This window comes from Clarias gariepinus, chromosome 3 (genome assembly GCF_024256425.1).
Source record: "Clarias gariepinus isolate MV-2021 ecotype Netherlands chromosome 3, CGAR_prim_01v2, whole genome shotgun sequence".
In the NCBI taxonomy this organism is placed as follows: Eukaryota; Metazoa; Chordata; class Actinopteri; order Siluriformes; family Clariidae; genus Clarias; species Clarias gariepinus.
Window position 1 is genome coordinate 14,715,001 of NC_071102.1, and position 21,174 is coordinate 14,736,174.

At 38.0% G+C, this 21,174-nt stretch overlaps 1 protein-coding gene across 1 annotated transcript in view; it reads right to left on the minus strand.

Moving 5' to 3' along the window:
- The window catches only part of phf21aa (PHD finger protein 21Aa), a 49,742-nt gene extending 29,034 nt beyond the window's left edge, over positions 1 to 20,708 (minus strand). Inside the window, exons 1-5 of the mRNA XM_053493130.1 lie at positions 20,404 to 20,708; positions 6,302 to 6,353; positions 3,528 to 3,620; positions 618 to 650; positions 438 to 503 (exon numbers count right to left, since the gene is read on the minus strand). Of these exons, the coding sequence (XP_053349105.1) occupies positions 438 to 503; positions 618 to 650; positions 3,528 to 3,620; positions 6,302 to 6,331 (222 nt within the window). The 5' untranslated portion in view covers positions 6,332 to 6,353; positions 20,404 to 20,708. The remainder of the gene's footprint in view (positions 1 to 437; positions 504 to 617; positions 651 to 3,527; positions 3,621 to 6,301; positions 6,354 to 20,403) is intronic.
- Positions 20,709 to 21,174: the final 466 nt, after the last annotated feature.

A 21,174-nucleotide genomic window follows, 5' to 3' on the forward strand; every position in this document is an offset into this window, starting at 1 on the left:
ATGTAAATGCAGATAATTTGTTCCAGCTACCCAAAAATATTACAAATATTAACCATTTCCAACACTATAATTATATTTTTGTATTGAAAAACAATCTAAACATTTAGAAAAGACATGTAAATGAAGTAAAATATCAAATATTTTGACATTAAACCTCACATAGCCTTAATATATAATTCCTCTTGGCATTGCTTTAATAGCTTTTTACTTTGTTAACTAATAAAAAGTAAATAACAGTTTATAAAGATTGTGGTAGTGACTACTACATGAACTTTTAAACCGAGTTCTTTGCTTTCGCTGAAATTAGACAGATTGCTAGTGAACTAAACCTCCTCACTAATCAGCCCATGTTGTTCTTTCTCATTCCAGACTCCTCTGTCTCTCCCTTACAGACACAGCTGTCTGGTTCACATTCTCAGATGGCGCTCGTCTCTTACCTGTCGCTCGCTCAGCACCGTGATCTTGGCCTGAAGGTCATGCAGCTGTAGCTTCAGCTCAGCATTCTACACACAAAAGAAACACACACACACACACACACACACACACACAATCCCTTTCAGGAAATCATATCTGAGTGACCTGACGTGTTTATTAATACAGCCGAATGAACCTCTCACCTGTGGATCTTGCTTCATCTGTGCAACTAGCTTCTGCAAAGAGAAAAACATTGAGACAAAGAATAAGTGCACGTGTGTGTGTGTGTAGCATAGAGAGAGAGAGAGAAAGAGAAAGAGAGAGAGAGAAGAATAAAGAGAGAGAATAGTCAGGACACAGATTATTCAGAGCTGTTTATATACTTGGTTAGTCAAGCAGAGTGTAATTCAGGCTGCTCACACAGCGCCTCTTAGGGGCAGATAGCGGAACTGCAAAAGAAGGAACACAACTCTAACCTCCTCACACCGGCGCTCCATGTGGGAGTACACGGTTACAGGAGCACATGACATCTACTGGCATTGTGGAGACATTTGGCAGATCTGATCAACATAAAATGCCAAGATAATTATGTTTATGTCCTCAGATACAACAGTAACAGACACGGGAAAGGAAAGAAAAAAAAAACTGTATGTTTTATTGCGTGAGGATGTATGCAAACAATGCTCAAGCAAAAATTTATATTAAATTAAATTCAACCACATAAAACAACAATATATAATATTGTACACCCTGCATGGCTCATATTTCACTTGATTTTACGAAAGTCTGTGAAAACGTCCTTTTTTTACAACTTTACTAGCGGCAGTTGCAATAAATGGGGCTCTTTGGTTGTATTGTGATTCTTTTGTGTGATAATTCACGTATCCCCACAGTGACTTCAAAACTTTTTAAAATACATTTTTACTTTATACATGTTTGCATGAGGTGGTACAGTACAGTAAAATGTTGCTGTTCCTCTATAATCCTACAGGTAGCGCTCTTTAATCTGTTCACAAATTGGCAGGCAGTCCACCATCCAGTGTGGCCGGAGCGGATTATTTGGTTTGGAATTGTAAAGTAAATAAATAAATAGAAACTGAATTTGGATATTTATAAAATCATGAAACTCATAGCATTGCAATACCGATCAAATTGGCATCGTGACAATACTGCATCGGGTAATCTCTGGTTATTCTAGAACATGCCTCACTTGTGTATTTAACCCGACATTTTCACACATCCTCTCGTGACTGGTGGACCTAACTAATGGCAACTGGCGGAGCTGGCGACTGACAGGTAGTGTGATTAAACGGGGTGAACGGAGTTTTAAATTCTTACTGGTAATTGTTTTTTGACTTAGCCATGAAAGTTATTGATTAGGTTATAGACACAGCGAGGTGTACATGTCTACCTGCCAATAAATTTTTTTGTGCGTGTACGCAACAAATGTTAGCAAGACACCAAATTAGATAACCAGCTATCTGGCTAATTTCAGTAGCATCCTACAACGCAACAGTATATATATATATATATATATATATATATATATTTTTTTTTTTTTTTTCAGATTTTCTCCCTAATTTAGTCGTGTCCAATTCCAACCCGTCACTAGGGGGCACCACATTAAGGCTACTACTACCACTCAGTCGGGAGGGATGAAGACTATCACGTGTTTCCTCCGAACCATGTGACACCAGCCGACTGCATCTTTTCGAACTGCTCGCCCCTGATTGGCTGTAAAGCCGTGATTAATGTGGGAGCGTGAAGTACCTCTCATCCCTCCCCTCTGAGAGAGCTCGGCCAATCAGCTCTCTCTGGAGACCTCCGGCTGCCAGAGGTTACAGCATCACCCGGGAACCGAACTGGTGATCTCGGGATAATAGGGCAAGCACTTTAGCCCTGCGCCACTCAGAGGCCCCAATGCAACAGTATTTTGCACTAAGACCTGATGTGCATGTGAAGGGAAACAGGTCAAACCTCATGAAACATGTGAGGACACACGGGTTGGAGTTAAAAGTAGAGGGATGCAGCGTTTTTAACAGCTCATGGACATCAGCTGGCAGCGTGGGAGGTCAGGAGAGGCCTTGTGTTATACCCAGATTAAGCAGATATGGTCATATTTCTACAAAAGAATTGCTGAAATTTGAAGCTGGCTTGTAGCGTACCAAGACTACCAACTAGTTCGCTATTACTGTGGGTAAATTATTGTACTTGGGTTAGGTAGTATGTCAATTTTCAGTTTTCTATCTACTTATATTTATGTATACTTTATATGTAAACTGTTACTCTAACTACAGTTAGACTACTCACTTCTTCACTTCTTGTCTCTGTACAACAGCATCATGTACTGTTTTTTTTTTGTCTCTGCGACTTATACAGTATACACTGGATTTCTTATTAATGTGTTTTGATTATTAATATTAATATTACAGCGAGTCATATGAATCAATATTGCTAAAAATCAATACGTGACTCTATGCAACGCTCTTGTATGCAAAGCTCTTGTTCTTTCGCTTTTTAAGATTACAACCTGGCAGTTATCACTTGAGCTAACAAGAGACACAACACGCTAAATATACTAACAGCACATTTGAGAACGTTTAAAATGTTCCTCGTATTAAATGCCCCGTTACTTTTCGCTTCATTACCTCGCCAGTATGGAAAGCAGATGGGCTATAAAGGCTGTATTCTATTTTAAATAAATCATAGATGGTAAGTAATTCATTGAAACATTTCTATTATGCTGTCACTGCGGTTATAGACGTTAAAGTCCAGGTGAGTGCTGACTCTCAAATAGTCTTCTGAACCCAAACAATGGCTAGACATTATTCATGAATACAGAGACAAAGGTCATCATCCTGTACAGCTGCATGAAAACTCTCAGGTTCGGAAAGCCACAAATCAAGCCGTGAGATCTTGTGGAGAACCGGGCGCTCTCTGAAGCCCTGCATTAATATCTGAGTGAAATACTGTAGATATCGATTCATTATTTTCCCCACTTCAGATAATATTTGCTATTTCTTTTGTGCTTATTATTTATATTACATTTTCCCCACTTCAGGATTTACACAGGATTTCCTGTGTACGGGATTCACACTCCCGGTGTTTATTACCTGATGAATCTGTATCTCTACTTTGAGAGCCTCCTGTAGACTCTGTAGCTCCATCATCAAGCCCTTCTGCCCGAATTCCACACCTCCCTCAGCCTGGGGGTGCAGACACAGAAAGTGTGAGATAGAGTGAGAGAGTGAGCGAGAGAGAGAGAGAGAGAGAGAGAGAGAGAGAGAGAAATAATTGTGATTAGAGAATTATATAAATAACTTCTGACGTATAATAATGCTTAATTGTGCTTGGATTTATTTTTGTGAAACGTCAGGAGAAAAATAATGTGACTAAGAAAACAGAAAGGAACCCGAGTGCTTTTTTTCCTTGTGGTTAAAGTTTAGATTTAGGATTAGCTGTTAAAATTTTCTCATTATGTATTAGGGATGTAACTGAATACATTATTTGGATTGAACAGATAAGGTGTCGTAAATGAATACTGAGACAAAGCTTAGACAGGAAAAATAGGTGTGTGTGTGTGTGTGTGTTTGTGGAATCCCACAGGACAAAATCAAGAAAAGTTTTGCCGGTGTGAGTTTTTACTTTGATATAAATCTTTAAAGCACTAGCAGAAGATTACAGGTAGGGCTGCCAGGTTTCAGGATCCCCAATCTCTTCAACAAAACGATTTTAAAAGGGTGTGCACTACGCAGATATTATACACTAGAGATGGGGGTAAAAATCGATTCAGTTATAAATCATTATTCTGTGGTGTGGTGATTCACATATCACTCCAAAATTGATTTTTAAAACATAATTTAACATTTATAATAGACATGAACAGGTCGATCGGCCAGTGACCAGAACTGACTGGTTTTCAGATTGGCCGTGACCGGTAAACAGCTGATCTCTAACCGATTCTTTACCAAACGCAGAAACTTCTGAGTGATTAAACTTTTTTTTATAGTTGAGTTTTTAAACTTTGGGGGCATTGGAAGAGATAAAACATCCCCGTTTCTGTATAATCCTACAGGTGGCGCAGTCTGAACACTCCTGTGTGGTAGGAGTCCTTGACTTACTAACGAGTTCCGTTTAGGGAGTACGTTCACAAGTCGAATTAATTCGTAAATCCCACTAAGAGAGTCTTTGACACAAATATACAATGTAAAACAAACGAAATTAAGGAAGGGAATCCCAGTGAATATCAGATGACCTCGTATAAAGGGAGCTTGGGAAGACGCCCGAGGGAGGACCATAGTGCTTACCGCGCACCTGAATGGACACCATTTTGTCTTAGAGTTCGACATTTTGTCTCGAACTTTAGACATTTTATACATTTACTTACACAGTGAAAATATTGTATAGAAGTGTAAATATTAGTATCTGGTGTCTATTTTTTGTACAATACACAAGAGCTACTTCTGCGATTTGTTCGCATTTACGAATGTTCATAGATCCTTGGTCTGTTCGTATCTGCTGAAATTCATAACATTAGTAAGTCGGGGACTACCTGTATTTGATAAGTTTGTTTAGAAATAATAATTATAGCAGAGGACAGATATACGTGTTTCTCAACTCTTGTATTTTCATTTATTTTGTATTGTTTAAAATTTGTTTGGGTTTTAAGTAAAAAAAAATATAATGTTACAGGCAACAAGCTACATTTAGTTAATCAATCTTTTTCTTTTAAAAACTGTAACAAAACTGGGGAAAATGTAAATATCTGATTGGGATATTTATAAAATCGTGATACTTATAGAATCGTAATGAGAGGTGACTGTTGATTTTCAACCCTAATATATTCACAGAACCTGGCAAACTTGTGGGAGGAAAAAAGATATTAACATGATGAAGACAGACATTCTATTCAGTTTTATTCAGACCTACACAATGTGTTATTGAGCTCCAAAATATAATAATAATAATTATATTACTACTAACAATTCTCTAAAAACAAAAGAAATATGATTTAATTTGTTAAGGCTTTGCTCGATATCTCCATGCTGTGCACTGGGCACTATATCTCTGCAGGGTGCAATAATTTTATTTATTTTTTAAATATTGTACAACTACAGTACAAAAGTTATTATTATTATTATTATTAGAGTAATTATTATTTTTTCCCGCCACTTCTCAGACTATCCTAGGGTTTATATAATGAACCGTTTTAGGCCTGGAAATGTGGTGCTGGGGAAACTTCTCTGATTGTAACAAATAATAATTATACAATCTAATCCAATAACTAAACATTATTACATGCCTATAGTTATGAAACGGCGCCTAATCAACCCTAGAATTCGGGAAGATATTATTGCTTGATGATACAGACGGAAAGTGAGACGGATAGATAGACCAGCGTCTGAATGAATAATTTATCATTTTTAACAAACAAAGTAAATTCTCAATTGTTTTCCAAGCATCACGTTAGAACTTGTAAATAAAATGTAAATAAAATAAATACATAACCTTCCAGGATAGACGCGGCCCACTTTTTCAGTTTTAAACCAAATAACAGATTTAAACAGTTTGAGCACTTAAACAAATAACAGCACTGCAACTCACCATTACATCATATTACATATTATACTTTCATTATACAATGTAAAATCTAATGTCCTGAAATGTCACAACAACAAATGTGTGTGTGTGTGTGTGTGTGTGTGTGTTTGTGTGTGTGCACGGAAAATTTTTGAGGAAGATACTGTGTACTGATGCATTAAATATCACCTCGTTCCATGGACCAGTGGTCCACATGAACACTACACTAGATCGTGCACATGTTTAACCTGTAAATGACAGATTGAAAGCACCGCTGGATCACGGCAGAGTGCGGTCTGTGTTATACCTTCACAGCGACTGCTGTCTTGAACACCATCCAACTGGCAGTGTGGGGGAGCCTGGAAAGATGAAGGGCAGAAATGAGTCACTCACACACACACACACACACACACACAGAAGACACAGAAGACACAGACACACTAAACAAAAGCGCAACTTTGAAAAGCAGTCAACAGTAGCACTTTAAAAAAAAACAAAAAAAAACAATATGGCTATTTAATAATTCTAGACAACGCAGAATCACATGACCCTCGGCCAAAAACTGACATTTAACCGCAAAATGCATAAATGTTTGGATTCATAAGACGAGTTTATACTCCGTAGATACAATTTAAGGCCTGCACTTTTAAAATCCACACCTACAAACACACACATATATATATATATATATATATATATATATATATATATATATATATACACACACACACATACAGTATATACTATATATTTATATGTTTATATATATTTATATGTTTTTAGAGAGAGAGAGATTGAGGAAAAATCTATTATGTGTCAGTTCTTGCATCGTCACACTGACTCCTAAATTGATTTCTTATAATCATTTTTAATTCATATCTTTTTGCATTTGAAGCGATAAATTCTTGCCGTTCCTCCATAATCCTACACATGGCATGCTCTAAACTATTCCCACATTAGCACGCAACACAGCATCCTGTGTGGTAGACTCGAGTTATAAAGTTAGATTGGCAAAATGTGGCACAGGGCATTTTTGTTAATTGGCAATATGTCACAGAGACAATGTCTGAATTTAATCCAAAATGTCCACCAGACAATGTCTGGACAATGAATCAAAGCTAGCACTATCCAAGCAAAAAATAAAATAAAAATCACTGACATCCAAAAAAAGCCACCTATTTTTTCCCCTTTTCACCATCCACTCTACACCTCCCTCACGGATCAGCCTTTACACCGGTCGCTCCTACTTCCCCTTGCAATGTGTTTATGGACATACGGAACTTTAATGTCTGACTGAATGCCATCAGAAAGGACTCAAGAATGAACAGGGAAACAATAAGAGTGAACGGTGGAACAGTAAACAGTACAGTCAGGCCAAGACGGCACACCGTCTGTATTTTCCTCCTGACAGCCTGCGAGAGGGAGGGGAAAAACAAAAACAATAAGCACATTACTTTAGGAAATAAATCATAAGTTAGTGCACCATTGTAACTGTTCTTATTTTAACTCTTTCATTAATCCAGATTAAGGCCTGGAACATGGGTCACACAAGTGTGCGAACAACAACACTTACATCTGTCAGACACACTTATCCAAACCAACTTACATTTTTTTCTCATTATACATCCTATAATGAAGTTTATAACAGTTGATGGTCAAGGGCCTGGCTCAAGGGCCCAACAGGGACAACCTGATGGTGGTGGGGTTTGAAATTAGTCCCCTCCAAATCATAGACTGATGCCTTAACCACTGAGCTACCCCTGATGGCGCTTAATCTGACATACATATGACCCTGTGATGCAGGTAGTGATGTCTCAGGTGACTGGGACTCTGGGTTGCAGTTTGGTAGGTAAGGGTTCGAGCCTTGCTCCTGTCTGGTTGCCACTGAGTTAGGAATTGGGAGCGACTCATGTTAGGGATGATTCGTGAGGATGGGGGGTGTTGAAAGGGAAAGGAAATCTGAAGGATATTTTTGGATGTCGGTATATATTTTTTTTACTTGGATAGGTTTGGCATTGATTCATTGTCCAAACATGGTCTGGTGGGCATTTTCGATTAAATGCAGAAGTCTCTGGACAGTTAGTAAACACTCCGTGCTACATGTTGCCGATATAAGTTTATATATTTGGGGTCGACATCGGCTAGACATAAGGGTTATAGAATGGAATATGTCCAGAGATGTTGGCATTTAATTTGAAAATACCCACCAGACGATGTTTGTGTGTATATATATATATATATATACACACAGCTTTTAGGCGTCTCGCTGTAGCAAAAATTCGAAAACATAAATGCATGCCAGCTGACTGAACTTTACACACTGCCACTAGACGAAACCAAAAAATAAGAATCTAGAAATACACAAATACCATCAAATTATAACAAGTTTTCTTAATACCCACTTAGTGTATTCAATTTTGTTCTGCTGATAAAAGACTCAGTGGTTCTCAATAAGAAGGATATCAGTGCTGATCAAATTTCTGGACAGATGTTCTGGCATGCTTCATAAAAATATATTTATATTCCAGCTGTTTTATGCTGGAGAGTTTGCATCGCTCTACATTCCTCTTTAAAACAGCCTTAAAGTTTCCTATCGGTTTCAAATCAAATGATGTATTTGGCCAGTATTTCTACTTTAAAACTCTTACACGTTTTTTTGGCAGTGTGCTTTCGATTATTATCATTTCTCTTCTGGAGACTGGGAGCTATCTCATCACACAGTGGTCTGTCCACAGGTGTTCATGATGCCATCTATAAATGTCATTTCTACATCACACTTTTGCTCATCCAGCCCCATACCATCACACTCCCACCTCCATGCTTCAATTTCAGGACCTCCGTGGTGGACCAGGTTCATGTCTCCCATGTGAGACATACCAAATATATTATGGTCTAATCTGACTGAAAAAAGTGCTTCCAATATTCATCATCTTCTTTCCATGTTCTTTAGCAAAGTTTATTCTTGTAGTTTTGTGATAAAGAGCAAGCAAAGTTTTTTTTTTCTTAAACGCCGTGTGGAAAGGTTGACATTATGCAATGTCCTTCACACTCGCCTGAGCTGTCACAAAAACTATGATAAACCCTCTGTGCCAAGCCTGAAGCACTTGCCTGTCTGTTTCTCAGAGCTAGATTGTGCAGATAGCATTCTATACAGTACCTCTGGAATACTGCTCAAACTGTATCTATTAGCCTAATATGCATGTTGTTGGATGGGTGAAGGAAACCGGAGTACCCATAAGGAAACCCTCCAAGAACAGGGAGAAAAACACAAACTTCACACACACAGACCCGAGGTGAGAATCAAACCCTGGACACTTTAATCTGCCTAGCTCTCTCACCTGCTCATCTACACACTCTGTACCGAAATGGAACATATTTGTAAGTCGGATTTGTTCTTAAGTTCAACAAAGTGAGTCTTTTACGCGAATATAAGACGCGAATATACAACGTAAAGCATGCCAATCCACTTGACTAAATCTGTCCCCTTCCCCGGGTGAGACCGACTCATTTCTCCCACACCCACACATGCACACACATACAATATACCAGACTTTAGACATTTTATACATTTACTTGCACGCTGAAAATATTGTATATAAATGTAAATATTGGTATCTGGTGTACTGCAGTGTCTATTTTTGTTCAATACACAGAATCTACTTCTGCGATTTGTTCGCATCTATGAATGTTCATAGAACTGCGGTCCATTCGTATCTGCGGAAATATGTATTTGTTACGTTTGTAAGTCGGAGACTGTCGTTTTATACTTATAGTGCTCCGTAGATGGCTAAGTAGTCAAGCTGTAACTCAGCTGAAGTGTAGCTGTTTTGCGTTTTTGGTGCTTGGAATTGGATGTTTGCCATCTCGCCAGAGTCTGCGTCAGATTTCTCATTAATATAACTTTCGTTAAAATAGTCAATGAGTACAGAAGCTTGCTCTTGTTGCACTTGTTTTAAGGAACTAACAGCAAAATCTGACTGTTATGCCATATGTTATGAGATGGTTGAAAAGTTTTTGTCTTATCAAACTTCACTGTAAACAGCACCATTCAAAAAGTTAGCAGCACTAATCATATAATCTACATAGATTTTAGGGTTTCCACCTTTCAGAGTGGACTTTTCCTTCTCAGTGCAGTGTCTCTGATATAAGAATTAGAATCATTTTTCTAATCCAATGTGAAATTTAACTCCCTAGTCCCAGAGGCAGGCTGGTGAGAGACGAATATAAGCGGTTTCCAACTAGCACATTGGTCATTCCCTTTCTTTGTTGACTAAGTGTTAAAAATAAGCACGGGCAGGTTCTGACTCATCAACACCACGAGACCGTGCTCGCTTCGCTGTCTCTGCTCAAGTTTTTTCAGGTTCGCTGATAATTTCATCCGGCTGATAATGAGATAAAGTAAAAACTAGTTATTACAAAGCTGGACAGACATTTAATAAACGTGAGGAATGAAAACATTGTTGAACCATGAGCGAGCGAAAACGTTTTGAAACGAAGCATCACGACCTTGTTCAAAAATGATGCAACATCAAGCAAGTTACAGTCTCGCCGAAAGTACTGGGACAACACGCGTGATTCTGTTATATTTGCGATATCTGGGTTGCAGCTTTCGTTTCCTGATATTAACATCTAGATCTGTTCCAAAAAGATCTTGAGAGCTGTCTATGGGAGAAGAAAAGCAAGCCATTCGGAAGCTGAGAAAGGATTAATAAGTATACAAGTAATTCGACCAAAATGAACCTTTAAGTAAAATGACGATTAAGCCAAAAAGTGGAAAATGAGTAGATCTGCTCATGATCCAACACATACAGGCTCATCACTCAGTCATGGCTTGGGCTTGCATGGCTGCTTCTGGAACAGGCTCACTAATCATTACTGATGATGGAATAATGATTAGTGAATGAATAATGATGGTGGGATAATCGTTATCAAGCAACAACATGGGAGGAATCCTGCAGCAAGACCCCAAAGGCACTGCAACACGACAAATCCAACTGAGTCACGCATTTCACCTAATGATGAAAAGACTGATGGGAGTAAACAAACAACATCTTAAAGAAGCTGCGAGAAGCAGCTGGGAGGTCGTATTAAAGGGAGAATTCAGCAGTTTGGTGATGTCACTGGATCACCAGTTCAATACAGAAAAGCAGGCAAAGAATATGAAACTAAATATTAAGTTTAATTTAATTTAGGACTATTTTTGCTCCGGGTGATGAGTCACCGTCACCATTGGTGTCACTGTTATTCCTTTATAATACCTTGCAATGTATCTTAAAACATTAAGTAGTTGCAGAAATGTATTCGATGTAATTCGTATTTTAATGGAATGTGTAATGTATGGAGTTGTGAAAAAGGGCTTTATGTTTGTTAAAAGTGTTTGTTGAAACACACCTGCCCCTATGGGCGATCCACAACTGGGAGAGAAGCAGAGTGAGAGTGCAATAATGCCGATATGGTATTTAAAAGGCCTTATCCATCTTAAATGCCAAATTATATGATTCTCATGCTTTCCTCCCCTATGAATTCCTGTAAAGCATTCCTTCAAATTTGACTAGACTTGAGACAACAGCTGGTAAATAATCATAATTTATTAAAATACACTAAAAGTCAAAGCCAAATTTTTGCATTCTCAATAATGGTATATAATCTAGTAATAAGGAAAAAATTTATAATAGAGATGCACTGGTCGAACAGCCATTGAACAGGATTGGCTGGTTTTCAGCTCAATCAGCCATGACGGGTGAACTGACGATCAGCCTGGGATACGTCCGATTGTGAACCGAGTGCACGAGCTTCTGAATGGTACAACAGAAACAAAAGATTCCCACAAACTGTTTTGTACCTGATCCTCCAATAAGGAAAAATGGACACCATTTCAACTTAAACACATCTTATGTTATAATGAACTTACATTCTCCCAACACTCAGTGTGACTTTACTGTAGATCAATCCCTGCTATCCGTTCAAATAATCACTCAAATGAGGATGGGTTCCCTGTTAAGTTTGGTTCCTCTCAAGGTTTCTGCCTACTCCCAACTCAGGGAGTTTTTCCTCAGCACCGCCCCCTCGGTTTGGTTATCAGGGACGATCTGATCATTTTAATTTTCTCACACTTTTCAAACTCATTTCCAATTTTTTTTTTATTCTGTAAAGCTGATTTGCGACAAAAAAACAATGTTAAAAGCGCTATATAAACAAAAGTGAATTGAAATTAAATTGAAGTTTTATGGCGTCACATTATCAAAAGTCCACCAAACCCTGCGAAACTCTGAATTAGTCTCAAATCCCCACACATGACACACACTTACACCAGTCTCAAAACACTGTGAGCTCAAAGTTTGACCCTGCTTGAGAAGCGCTCATTGTCAAGTTGAGTTTTAAAACTTTGGCTAATAGAGGATGTCATGACAGAGTTACGTGCTGCTCAGTAAAAATGTCGCTATTTTATTTATATAGTTTGTATTTTTATATGCTGTGCTTGGTTTATAAATGTAAAACTAATTTTATGAAAACGGGATGCATTTAATTAACCACTTCGTTGTTAAGGTGTTGAATAAAGCTAAGGTATATAACTTTCGACTTCTGATGCAACTTTTGATAAATGTTCAAGGTCTTAGAATTTTAATAAAATTGTAAAAAAAAAAAAAGTAAAATCAAATTGGAATATCTAAAAAAAATTATTATACTTACAGACACATATATTTAAACATTTTTAGTCACTATCATGACTGATCCTCTTTCTCTCTCAAATATTATAAAATATTACAACTAGTCAACTGTTTTTAAATCCTAAGAATAAAATGACTGTGGTCACAACTCTCATAACTCCAGATCAGTATTAATGATTAACACCAGCTATTGGTTCTTTTCTTATTTCCCACTTTACACTCTTACAGGTTAATCACCAACAGCAAACAGTCTGAAGATTAAATGTAGAGTAACGTTTTGTTTTGCTGACATTTCTTCACACATCACAAACATCAGCCTGGCTCAGAAAGACAACCTGCCACTTAGGCAGACTAACCTAATGTTAATGAACAAATCCCCTTCCTGGGACACGCAGATGTCGTATCTGAGTGATTGCCGGTTTTATTCAGATTTACTTGCAGAACAGTTATAAGAAAAAAAAGGAAATAATCCTTTATGCTGCGGGACTACACACATCAGACGAGGTGTGATCTGCCTAACAGGAAAATTATTTTACCAGGTGGATTATTTAGCGTGCGAATATGACGGATGATCATTTTAGTGAAAACTTGGACAAACTCGAGCAAAAGTGCGGAACAAAGCCGTCACATGTCTCTCATGCTAGCACAATAGACAACATCCATCAGCTAGCCAGATTCTAATACATGCATTTTAGGAGAGTACGGCTGTTACGAATGCTCCATTTTCATCTACTACTACGTTATACAAAAGTGCTTATACTCAAACACCACAGAATTTGGCTTTACGACAAACCACGAGGAAGACTATTCAGTTTCATGAGGACAGCGACGTGCATGAGGCTAGGGACAAGCAGGGGAATGACTTAAAGAAAAGGACTTGTGTAATATGTGAAAGGAGTTGACATCAAATGTGTCTATTTATATATTTACTATCTTAGTATGTTAGAAATAGCTACTTTCTCACATTTACCCGAGCAGATATTTGAATAAGAACTATTTTTACATTTTCAGTAATGACACTTTTACTTAAAAAAAAAACTCATACCTTATTAATACCAAGTTGAGGCCTGTTTCCATGCAAACGGGTATTTTTTTTAAAGTTTTCTAAGTGTTTAGGCACTTCATCTACACGTGGCCTCAAAATTGTTTTACTCAAAACTGACTTTTCGGGAAAAAAACTCCCTAACAGAGTGAAGATATTATTTTTTTTAAATAGTGGATTCAGGCTCATGATTGGTCAACATGGCTTTATATTTAAATATATATATATATTATATTTTTTATATGTCACACTCAAGGTCATGCTGAATATCAGCCACAGGCACAAGGTTGCAATCTGACGATATCAGAGCCGTGCTGATATTCAGCACAACAGAACAAGCTCAAGTATGATACTGCTTTTATACAACAGTTCAACAAATGACATTTATTATTAACAGTTTATGCATAGTAGCTTTAAATTCTTACTAAAGGGAACTACTGTATGTAGACCAAAGATCAGGAGAATAAGTAGGGTTGGGTACCGAAAATAACCGTTTTAACCGGTATATATAACCGGTATGTACGCGAATTTCGGTGCCTCATTTCAGTGCCACTTAAATGCCTGAACTGTCGATTAAAATATTTGCTCTCTAGGGTTATGATGACACAGTTGTAATAAGCATCACATTCATCAACACACATGATTGCTAGTAAAATTTAAATACTGCATTCATCGGGTGTCAGAAATGATTGGAAAAATAAATTATTTTCTTAATTAGAAAAATTTTGAGAACTTCGGAAAGCTTTGATAATACAAATCCAAAACATTGTTGCAGTAATGTTACTGTCCATTTTATTTTTTGTAGATTGAAAGTTTATTAAATCAGAAAAAAAAAATTTAAAGCACGAATCATTAGGAAATGAGACCATCCGAGATGTGCGTGAATGCAGCAACTAACGTTACACTCGCTCTGACGGCAGCGGGAGGTCTACAGCTATCTTAGCTTACTAAATTAAACAACTTCCGTTAAAATGCTTAAAACTAAACGGGCGAAAGTGTGGCTATATTTCACAAGAAAGGATTCGAACATCACAATGTGCAGCAAATGTTTTATAGCAGTTGCGTGTAAAGGAGGAAACACGTCAAATCTAATGAAACATTTAAGATGCACCGTGTTTGACAGCTTGCGGTCCGCAGTCATACCAACTGTAGCAAAAAAAGAGTCCACCGATTATGATGACGGCGGCAGCCTTTCCACAGGTTAGTAGTAGGCTAATGTAATGAATCTTGCATTCATGCTAACAAATGGTCAAACGATTTGTAAAATACTAATGTAACATGGATTCTGTTTATAATTATAGCTTTCCAGCTGTTTTCTCTGTTGCGGTCTGGAGTTTTCCGCTCCCTGAAGGCCAACACAGAAAGACTGAGGAGAAGCTTCTTCCCGCAGGCGATAAGGTCTCTCAATCACACCACACAGGAGTAATATCTTTTAAACATTGACATTGACTGGACAATCATGGACACATTTATGCAATACATATTTACATATCTGAAACCATTGCACATGTCACTTTATACATTACATGTTTATATATATCTGCCATTTTGCACGAAACTTTGCCATTTAAAAAAATTTTAATGCCACTTTATATAAATACATTTTAAGATGTTTTATATATATATATATATATATATATATATATATATATATATATTCCCCCCCCATATTCCTATATTTCTATATTTTGTAATATTTTTATTATGCCCTTATTTGTACAGTTTGTTTATTTTACTAGTTACATTTATTTTCTTTTGTATTTCATTTCTTTTTATTAATATTTATTCCTTATATATAGTTTTTATTTTCTTTTTAAGGCCACCGGCGGTCGTACAAGCATTTTACTGCATATCGTACTGTGTGTGACTGTGTATGTGACAAATAAAATTTGAATTTAAATTTGAGTAGTAGTAGTACTACAACAGTACTTATTTATATTGTTCAATTTTAAGCATTCAATTTTTTGTTCAGTAAAAATGTATTCTTGAGTCATCCACCATCATTTTGTGGCTTTTGTAAAGTATCGGTCCAGGCACCGTTTTGGCACCAGTACAATTTTAAAAGTATCGATTTGGCACTGGTATCGAAAGAAACCCAAATGATACCCAACCCTAAGAATCAGCCAGGCAAGGTGTTTGAGAGTCCTGAGAAACTTACAAGATTTACTTCATATTTCCACTAATTACATTTTAGAATATCAGCTAATGTCTGAAGTGATTCGGGAACAACTTAGAACTTAGCGAGACAGCGTGTTGTTTAAGATGACATAACGATATCAGATCTTGCCAAAAGTGCTACTGTGAGTGGTGTTGAATGTGGGTTTTGGCAGGTAGCTGCTCTATCCTCAGTACTGCCGACCTACAGACCTACTTTCACTCATGCTACAACTAACAGTGTAATTATCGGTTGTAAGAACACCTGTGACACTAAGTGATACATATAGTTAAATGACCGTTGATATAACCTCCATTATAATATATAACATCTGTTATCACCACTTCTGAAATGCCTCTCCTCCAATCGCACTCCTTAGTCAAAACTACCTGTTGTATAATTCGGGTTATATCACTGCCTGTCGCAGTCAAAGGGGGGAAAAACATGTTTTTAAAAATAAATGTGCACGTGTGTACTAGGCCTTTATTAATCTTTGAGATCAAAACAAACCCATTAGACAAAATTAGACAAGTGGTATTCAGGCAACAGTCAGGTGACCAGCAAACTACAGACTATGTGAAAACCAGAAACACGCTCAATATGCGTGATTATCTCGACTTGGTAACCAAATACAGAGTGTATACTTGACCATGAGTGTGCAGTGTGAAAGTCCTTCCACACTGTGACAGTGGAAGTGAGTGAAATGGGTGACAGGTGCACACAATCAGTAATCAGGTCAATGCGATCCATTCTGATCCATGTTTGCCTGGGATTTGGAGTCTGACATTGATTTCGGTGTAGACCCTACATCAGAAAAGCCATGCGATTTAGAATAAATAAACACCATTTGCTTACCAACACCATTACTAAAGAAATACAGTAATTGTAAGGAATCTGAAGTTTTAGAATTTTCAAATAATTTTAGAATAAGTCTATTTATATACTGTAGCACATAAAAAAACTATATTAAACATTTATCTGTACAAGTAATTTTGGTTTATTTTACAAGGTTTAAAGTGTTGTGTGATATCGACTGTATAACTATTAGGAATCCTTCTCAAATAAATAATCAAATAGTAAAATCGACCAAAACGTAGTATCTGCGCTAAAAATTGTCTTAACTAGCTAAAAAAAGTTCATTTTTAGACAAGATCCTATAACACAATTTTTTCATAATACTTATGAAAGTACAGAATAATAATAATAATAATCATAACACACAATGCTTCTAATCTCCTGATCCATGCTTCGGTTTTTGTAAATATGCATACACAATTATACACATTTTATCAGATAAAAAGAAACACGGTTGATCAATACAATTTCCTGCCCGTTTGAAATTTTAATCTTTCACTGATCTTAATTGTCATTCAAATGAAACTTGGCCAATTGAAAAGACATAAACCTGAAAAAGTATATTATTCCAAAATTGTTAAGATATTGCAACATGAATATTGCAATATCCGGACAGTACAGATTTTTGCTTTTTACTAAAAACTAATTTAAGCAACAATTTTTACTGGTCATATGGTTCTAGAAGCTTACACATATTTTAGTATCAATAAAGAAATACTCATAAGGAAATACGAATGATTTTCATTTTAAATGATTATTGTTTGAAGCGAGACTGGATGCTGAAAAATGGCATTTGTTACTGATAATCCAAGCCAGCTAACTTTAGTGATATGTCTGATGTTTATTTACCTGATCATCACAGTAAGCTAAAGAGTCATGGTTATAGATTTCACAAGCAGAACTCGATACAAGCAGCACCGCTGTTCTGATCAGACCTTCTTGTTAACAACGATTTAAGCTTCAAGCAGGGAAAAAGCTTATAAAGAAAATCTATTCCAGACATTTGACCTTCCTGTAACCTTGAGCACAACTGAATCTGCCTATAAACATCATCACTAGTTCTTGAGGATATTCGACATTCAGATGTACTACGGCGAAAAAATCGTAGATGGTTAGAAATGTGAGCACCAAGTTTGTGACCATGACCCGGAACATCTTAACATCTCAAGGGGACACTATTTATATAATTTTTCACTTTTTTAAATTTTTTAAATACAGATCAAATTAGCCTATTCGTCTAGCCTTTATTAACACATGCATTTGGTTCTGTTAGTCTGTATTAACGCTGTTTATTACATTCTGATAGCTAACACTTTTAGCCGAGTCAGCGCTCGAGAAAAACAAACCATGGCTCTGGACAGCACACTGGAGTGTTTACTTGCTATGCAAGGAATTTGTCCACCCCGTTACTCCCATATGATTAACACTCTCCACTATTATGGCTATTAAAACAAAACCACCATGAAAGACTTAAACCCTCCTCAAACCCGACTACATGGCATCAATTTGATAAATTACACCAGTATGCTTTTGTGTTAATGTCACAATGTCTTACACACACACACACACACACAACGGCTGCAGTTAATAACAATAACTACTAGACATTAGGCTTTTTAACAGAACAGGTTGTTTGTTTGTCACAAATTCAAATCATGTAAAGCGTCACATAATGATAGTTCTGCCCACTTTTTTGTGTTATCTGTTATACAACTGTGTGTAAAAGTTAGAACCCTCTTGTTTCTGGAAGCCAAATAAAAGTCCTTTGTTCTATTATACATAATAACCATCTAAAACATATGGCAAAATCAAAAGAAAAACAAATGATAAAAAAAAGTTGATTGGTTTCACTGGATGATTCATATCAACTGAATAACAGACTGGGCTTTAAAAGACTTAAAAAGACAGAGCTGTCCATCTGGGTGAGTTACAGCAGATATATCAAGAAGAATGGCCAAAGACTGAACGTGCAATCTGGCAGCTATAATGTCAAGAATACATGCTCTGAGTGATAGAGGTTAGACATCAGACTCTAACAGGGGGTCATACCCTGACAGTACTGCCCCGACATCACTTTTTAACATACATTAACTCCTGTGTGTTATGTAGATATTATTTTCTTTTTTTAATCTTGTCCAAAAGACATGCACTGTAAATACACATGGCTGAGTAGATACACCTTTTGGTTGCTTCCATCGAGGGCTCGCCACAGCGCACCATTCAACCCGCACACACAACTTGGCACAGGTTTTACCCCGGATGCCCTTTCTTCCTGACACAGCCCTCACATTTTATCCAGGCCTGGGACCAGCACTGCATCCAGCCACTGATGCCCGAAATACACATCGGTGAGTAATAATGAGTAAAAATAAACCTGAAGTCTTACAACATGTCGTCATCAAATTCACAACAGCTACATCAATACCACGTCATACTTACACATCTCTAATCCAGGCTCTAATCATTATTAATTAACTTACCTTTGTACAGAAACATGCTGTATGGGAATTAGTATTATGTAGAGAAATGTGGACTAAATAAAAACAAAATAAATGCATTTCAATGAAAATCCATCCATCCATCCATCCATAAACCTCTGTAGTCAAACTAAGGACCATGGAGGCCAATGTTGATGACCGTTGTATTTATTTACATTTAGGGATTTGGCAGACACTCTTATCCTGAGTGACTTACAACAGTTTTCATCATTGGATAGATCTTTACACTGGGTTACTAACTTACTACCTACCATCAGTCAAACACTGGTGGGAAGGTTTTTCTTTTGGAAAATGTATTTCTATTTTACAACCGTGGTAGAACCTCCAGTCAACATTCACACACTTTAGGAAAAAATAGAAATATCCAAATGTGGGATGAAACCAAAGTACCCTGAGGAAACCCACTGAGCACCAAACTTCATGCACACAGGCCGCGATGTGGGATTCAAACCCGGCCCCTGGAGGAGAGCTGAGAGGCGACAGTGCTACTCACTGAGCTACCCACTATTCTTTAACGAGATTAAATGTTATTAATAACACCATGAGAAACTCAGAAAGCAGAAACTGAGCTTCCAACGGCCGTGAACGGGTTGCCAGATTCACAAATTCCACCCAGTTCACCACTCTCAGCTGTAACTCCACTAAACTACACGCTCGCAATTAAGTGACTCCCAGGTACAAAAGGTGCGCTGAGTGTGGGAGGGAAAGTGGCCAATCTGGCAACACGGAGCAACTCCGACCACACTCTACGCTACGCTGCGGTCCAGCCTGAGTGCACTTGCTGTGGGTCAGCGCAGGCCTCGAGCACCGCCGGCTCCCTCCGGCTCTCCTCATCCTCCATCCTCCTGCTGCTCCACCGCCGCTCACTCAGGCCTCATTCGCGTGTTATTGCGGTGTTATAACCCGTTTGTGGAAACTTGCTTTGGACACAGGCCCGTTTAATACAACTAGCATGATGTAGCCGGATGCTAAATGTGTGTATAAGCGTTTATAACGGCTTTCCATCGCTAATGAACGCAAAGTACGCTCGAGATATCACCCCCTCCCTCCCTCCCTTCCTCTCTCCATCACACACTCTCTCTCTCTTTCTTTTCACTCTCGGCCAACTCCTAAAATAATCAGAAATCTGTTATTGACATTGTATTGAAAGTTGCGGTTGTAAGGCAGGAATGTGGACACACACACACTCACCCTGGTCCTCACTCCGCCAGCAGGCAGGCAGGCAGCCCTCGCTCTCTCCTCTCTCTCACACACACACACACACACACACGCTAATGATTTAAATAAATAGATCTCCGCTCAGCCCCGATATTCCGCTCCGGATCCCGTCCCGTGTGTGACTTTATTCCCTCCGATACGCCGCAGTCTTCATATCGCGTGATAAAGCATTCCTTATCAAACGACTTCAATTCCTTTTTTCCCAAAAAAAAGCTGTATGAAAAGCAGAGAAACTGCCATACAAAACAAGAACTCTTCTTCAATCTCATTCAGCCGGGCCTGAGCACAGCACCGCGTATCCCTCCGCGCAGGAAGCCAGAGAGAGAGAGAGAGAGAGAGAGAGAGACTGGGACAGGGAGAGAGAACAGGGATAAAACACTCGTTACACAGAATGTTCCTTCCACCTCAGGGCTAACACGGAAAACAGACTGATACCGGTACAGTCTGCGGCAATAAACTGGCCGCGTTGGAAAGAAAAGATGAGTTTAAAGAAGAGGACTACTTTATGTGCTGGTGCGGCGAATTTATTTCACTTTGCCTAAGGAACGGGAGTACTGCGGCCCCATTGCCTAGGGAAAAGAACCCGGATGTAAACTCGGCGAAACTGAAGTTAGACCGTGCACGTGAACGCGCGGATGGACCAATCAGCGTCAAGCACAACTCACCATCTTTCCATCCCTCACACTCTCTCACATACACTAACCATCTTTCCATCCCTCACACACACACACACTGACCATCTCC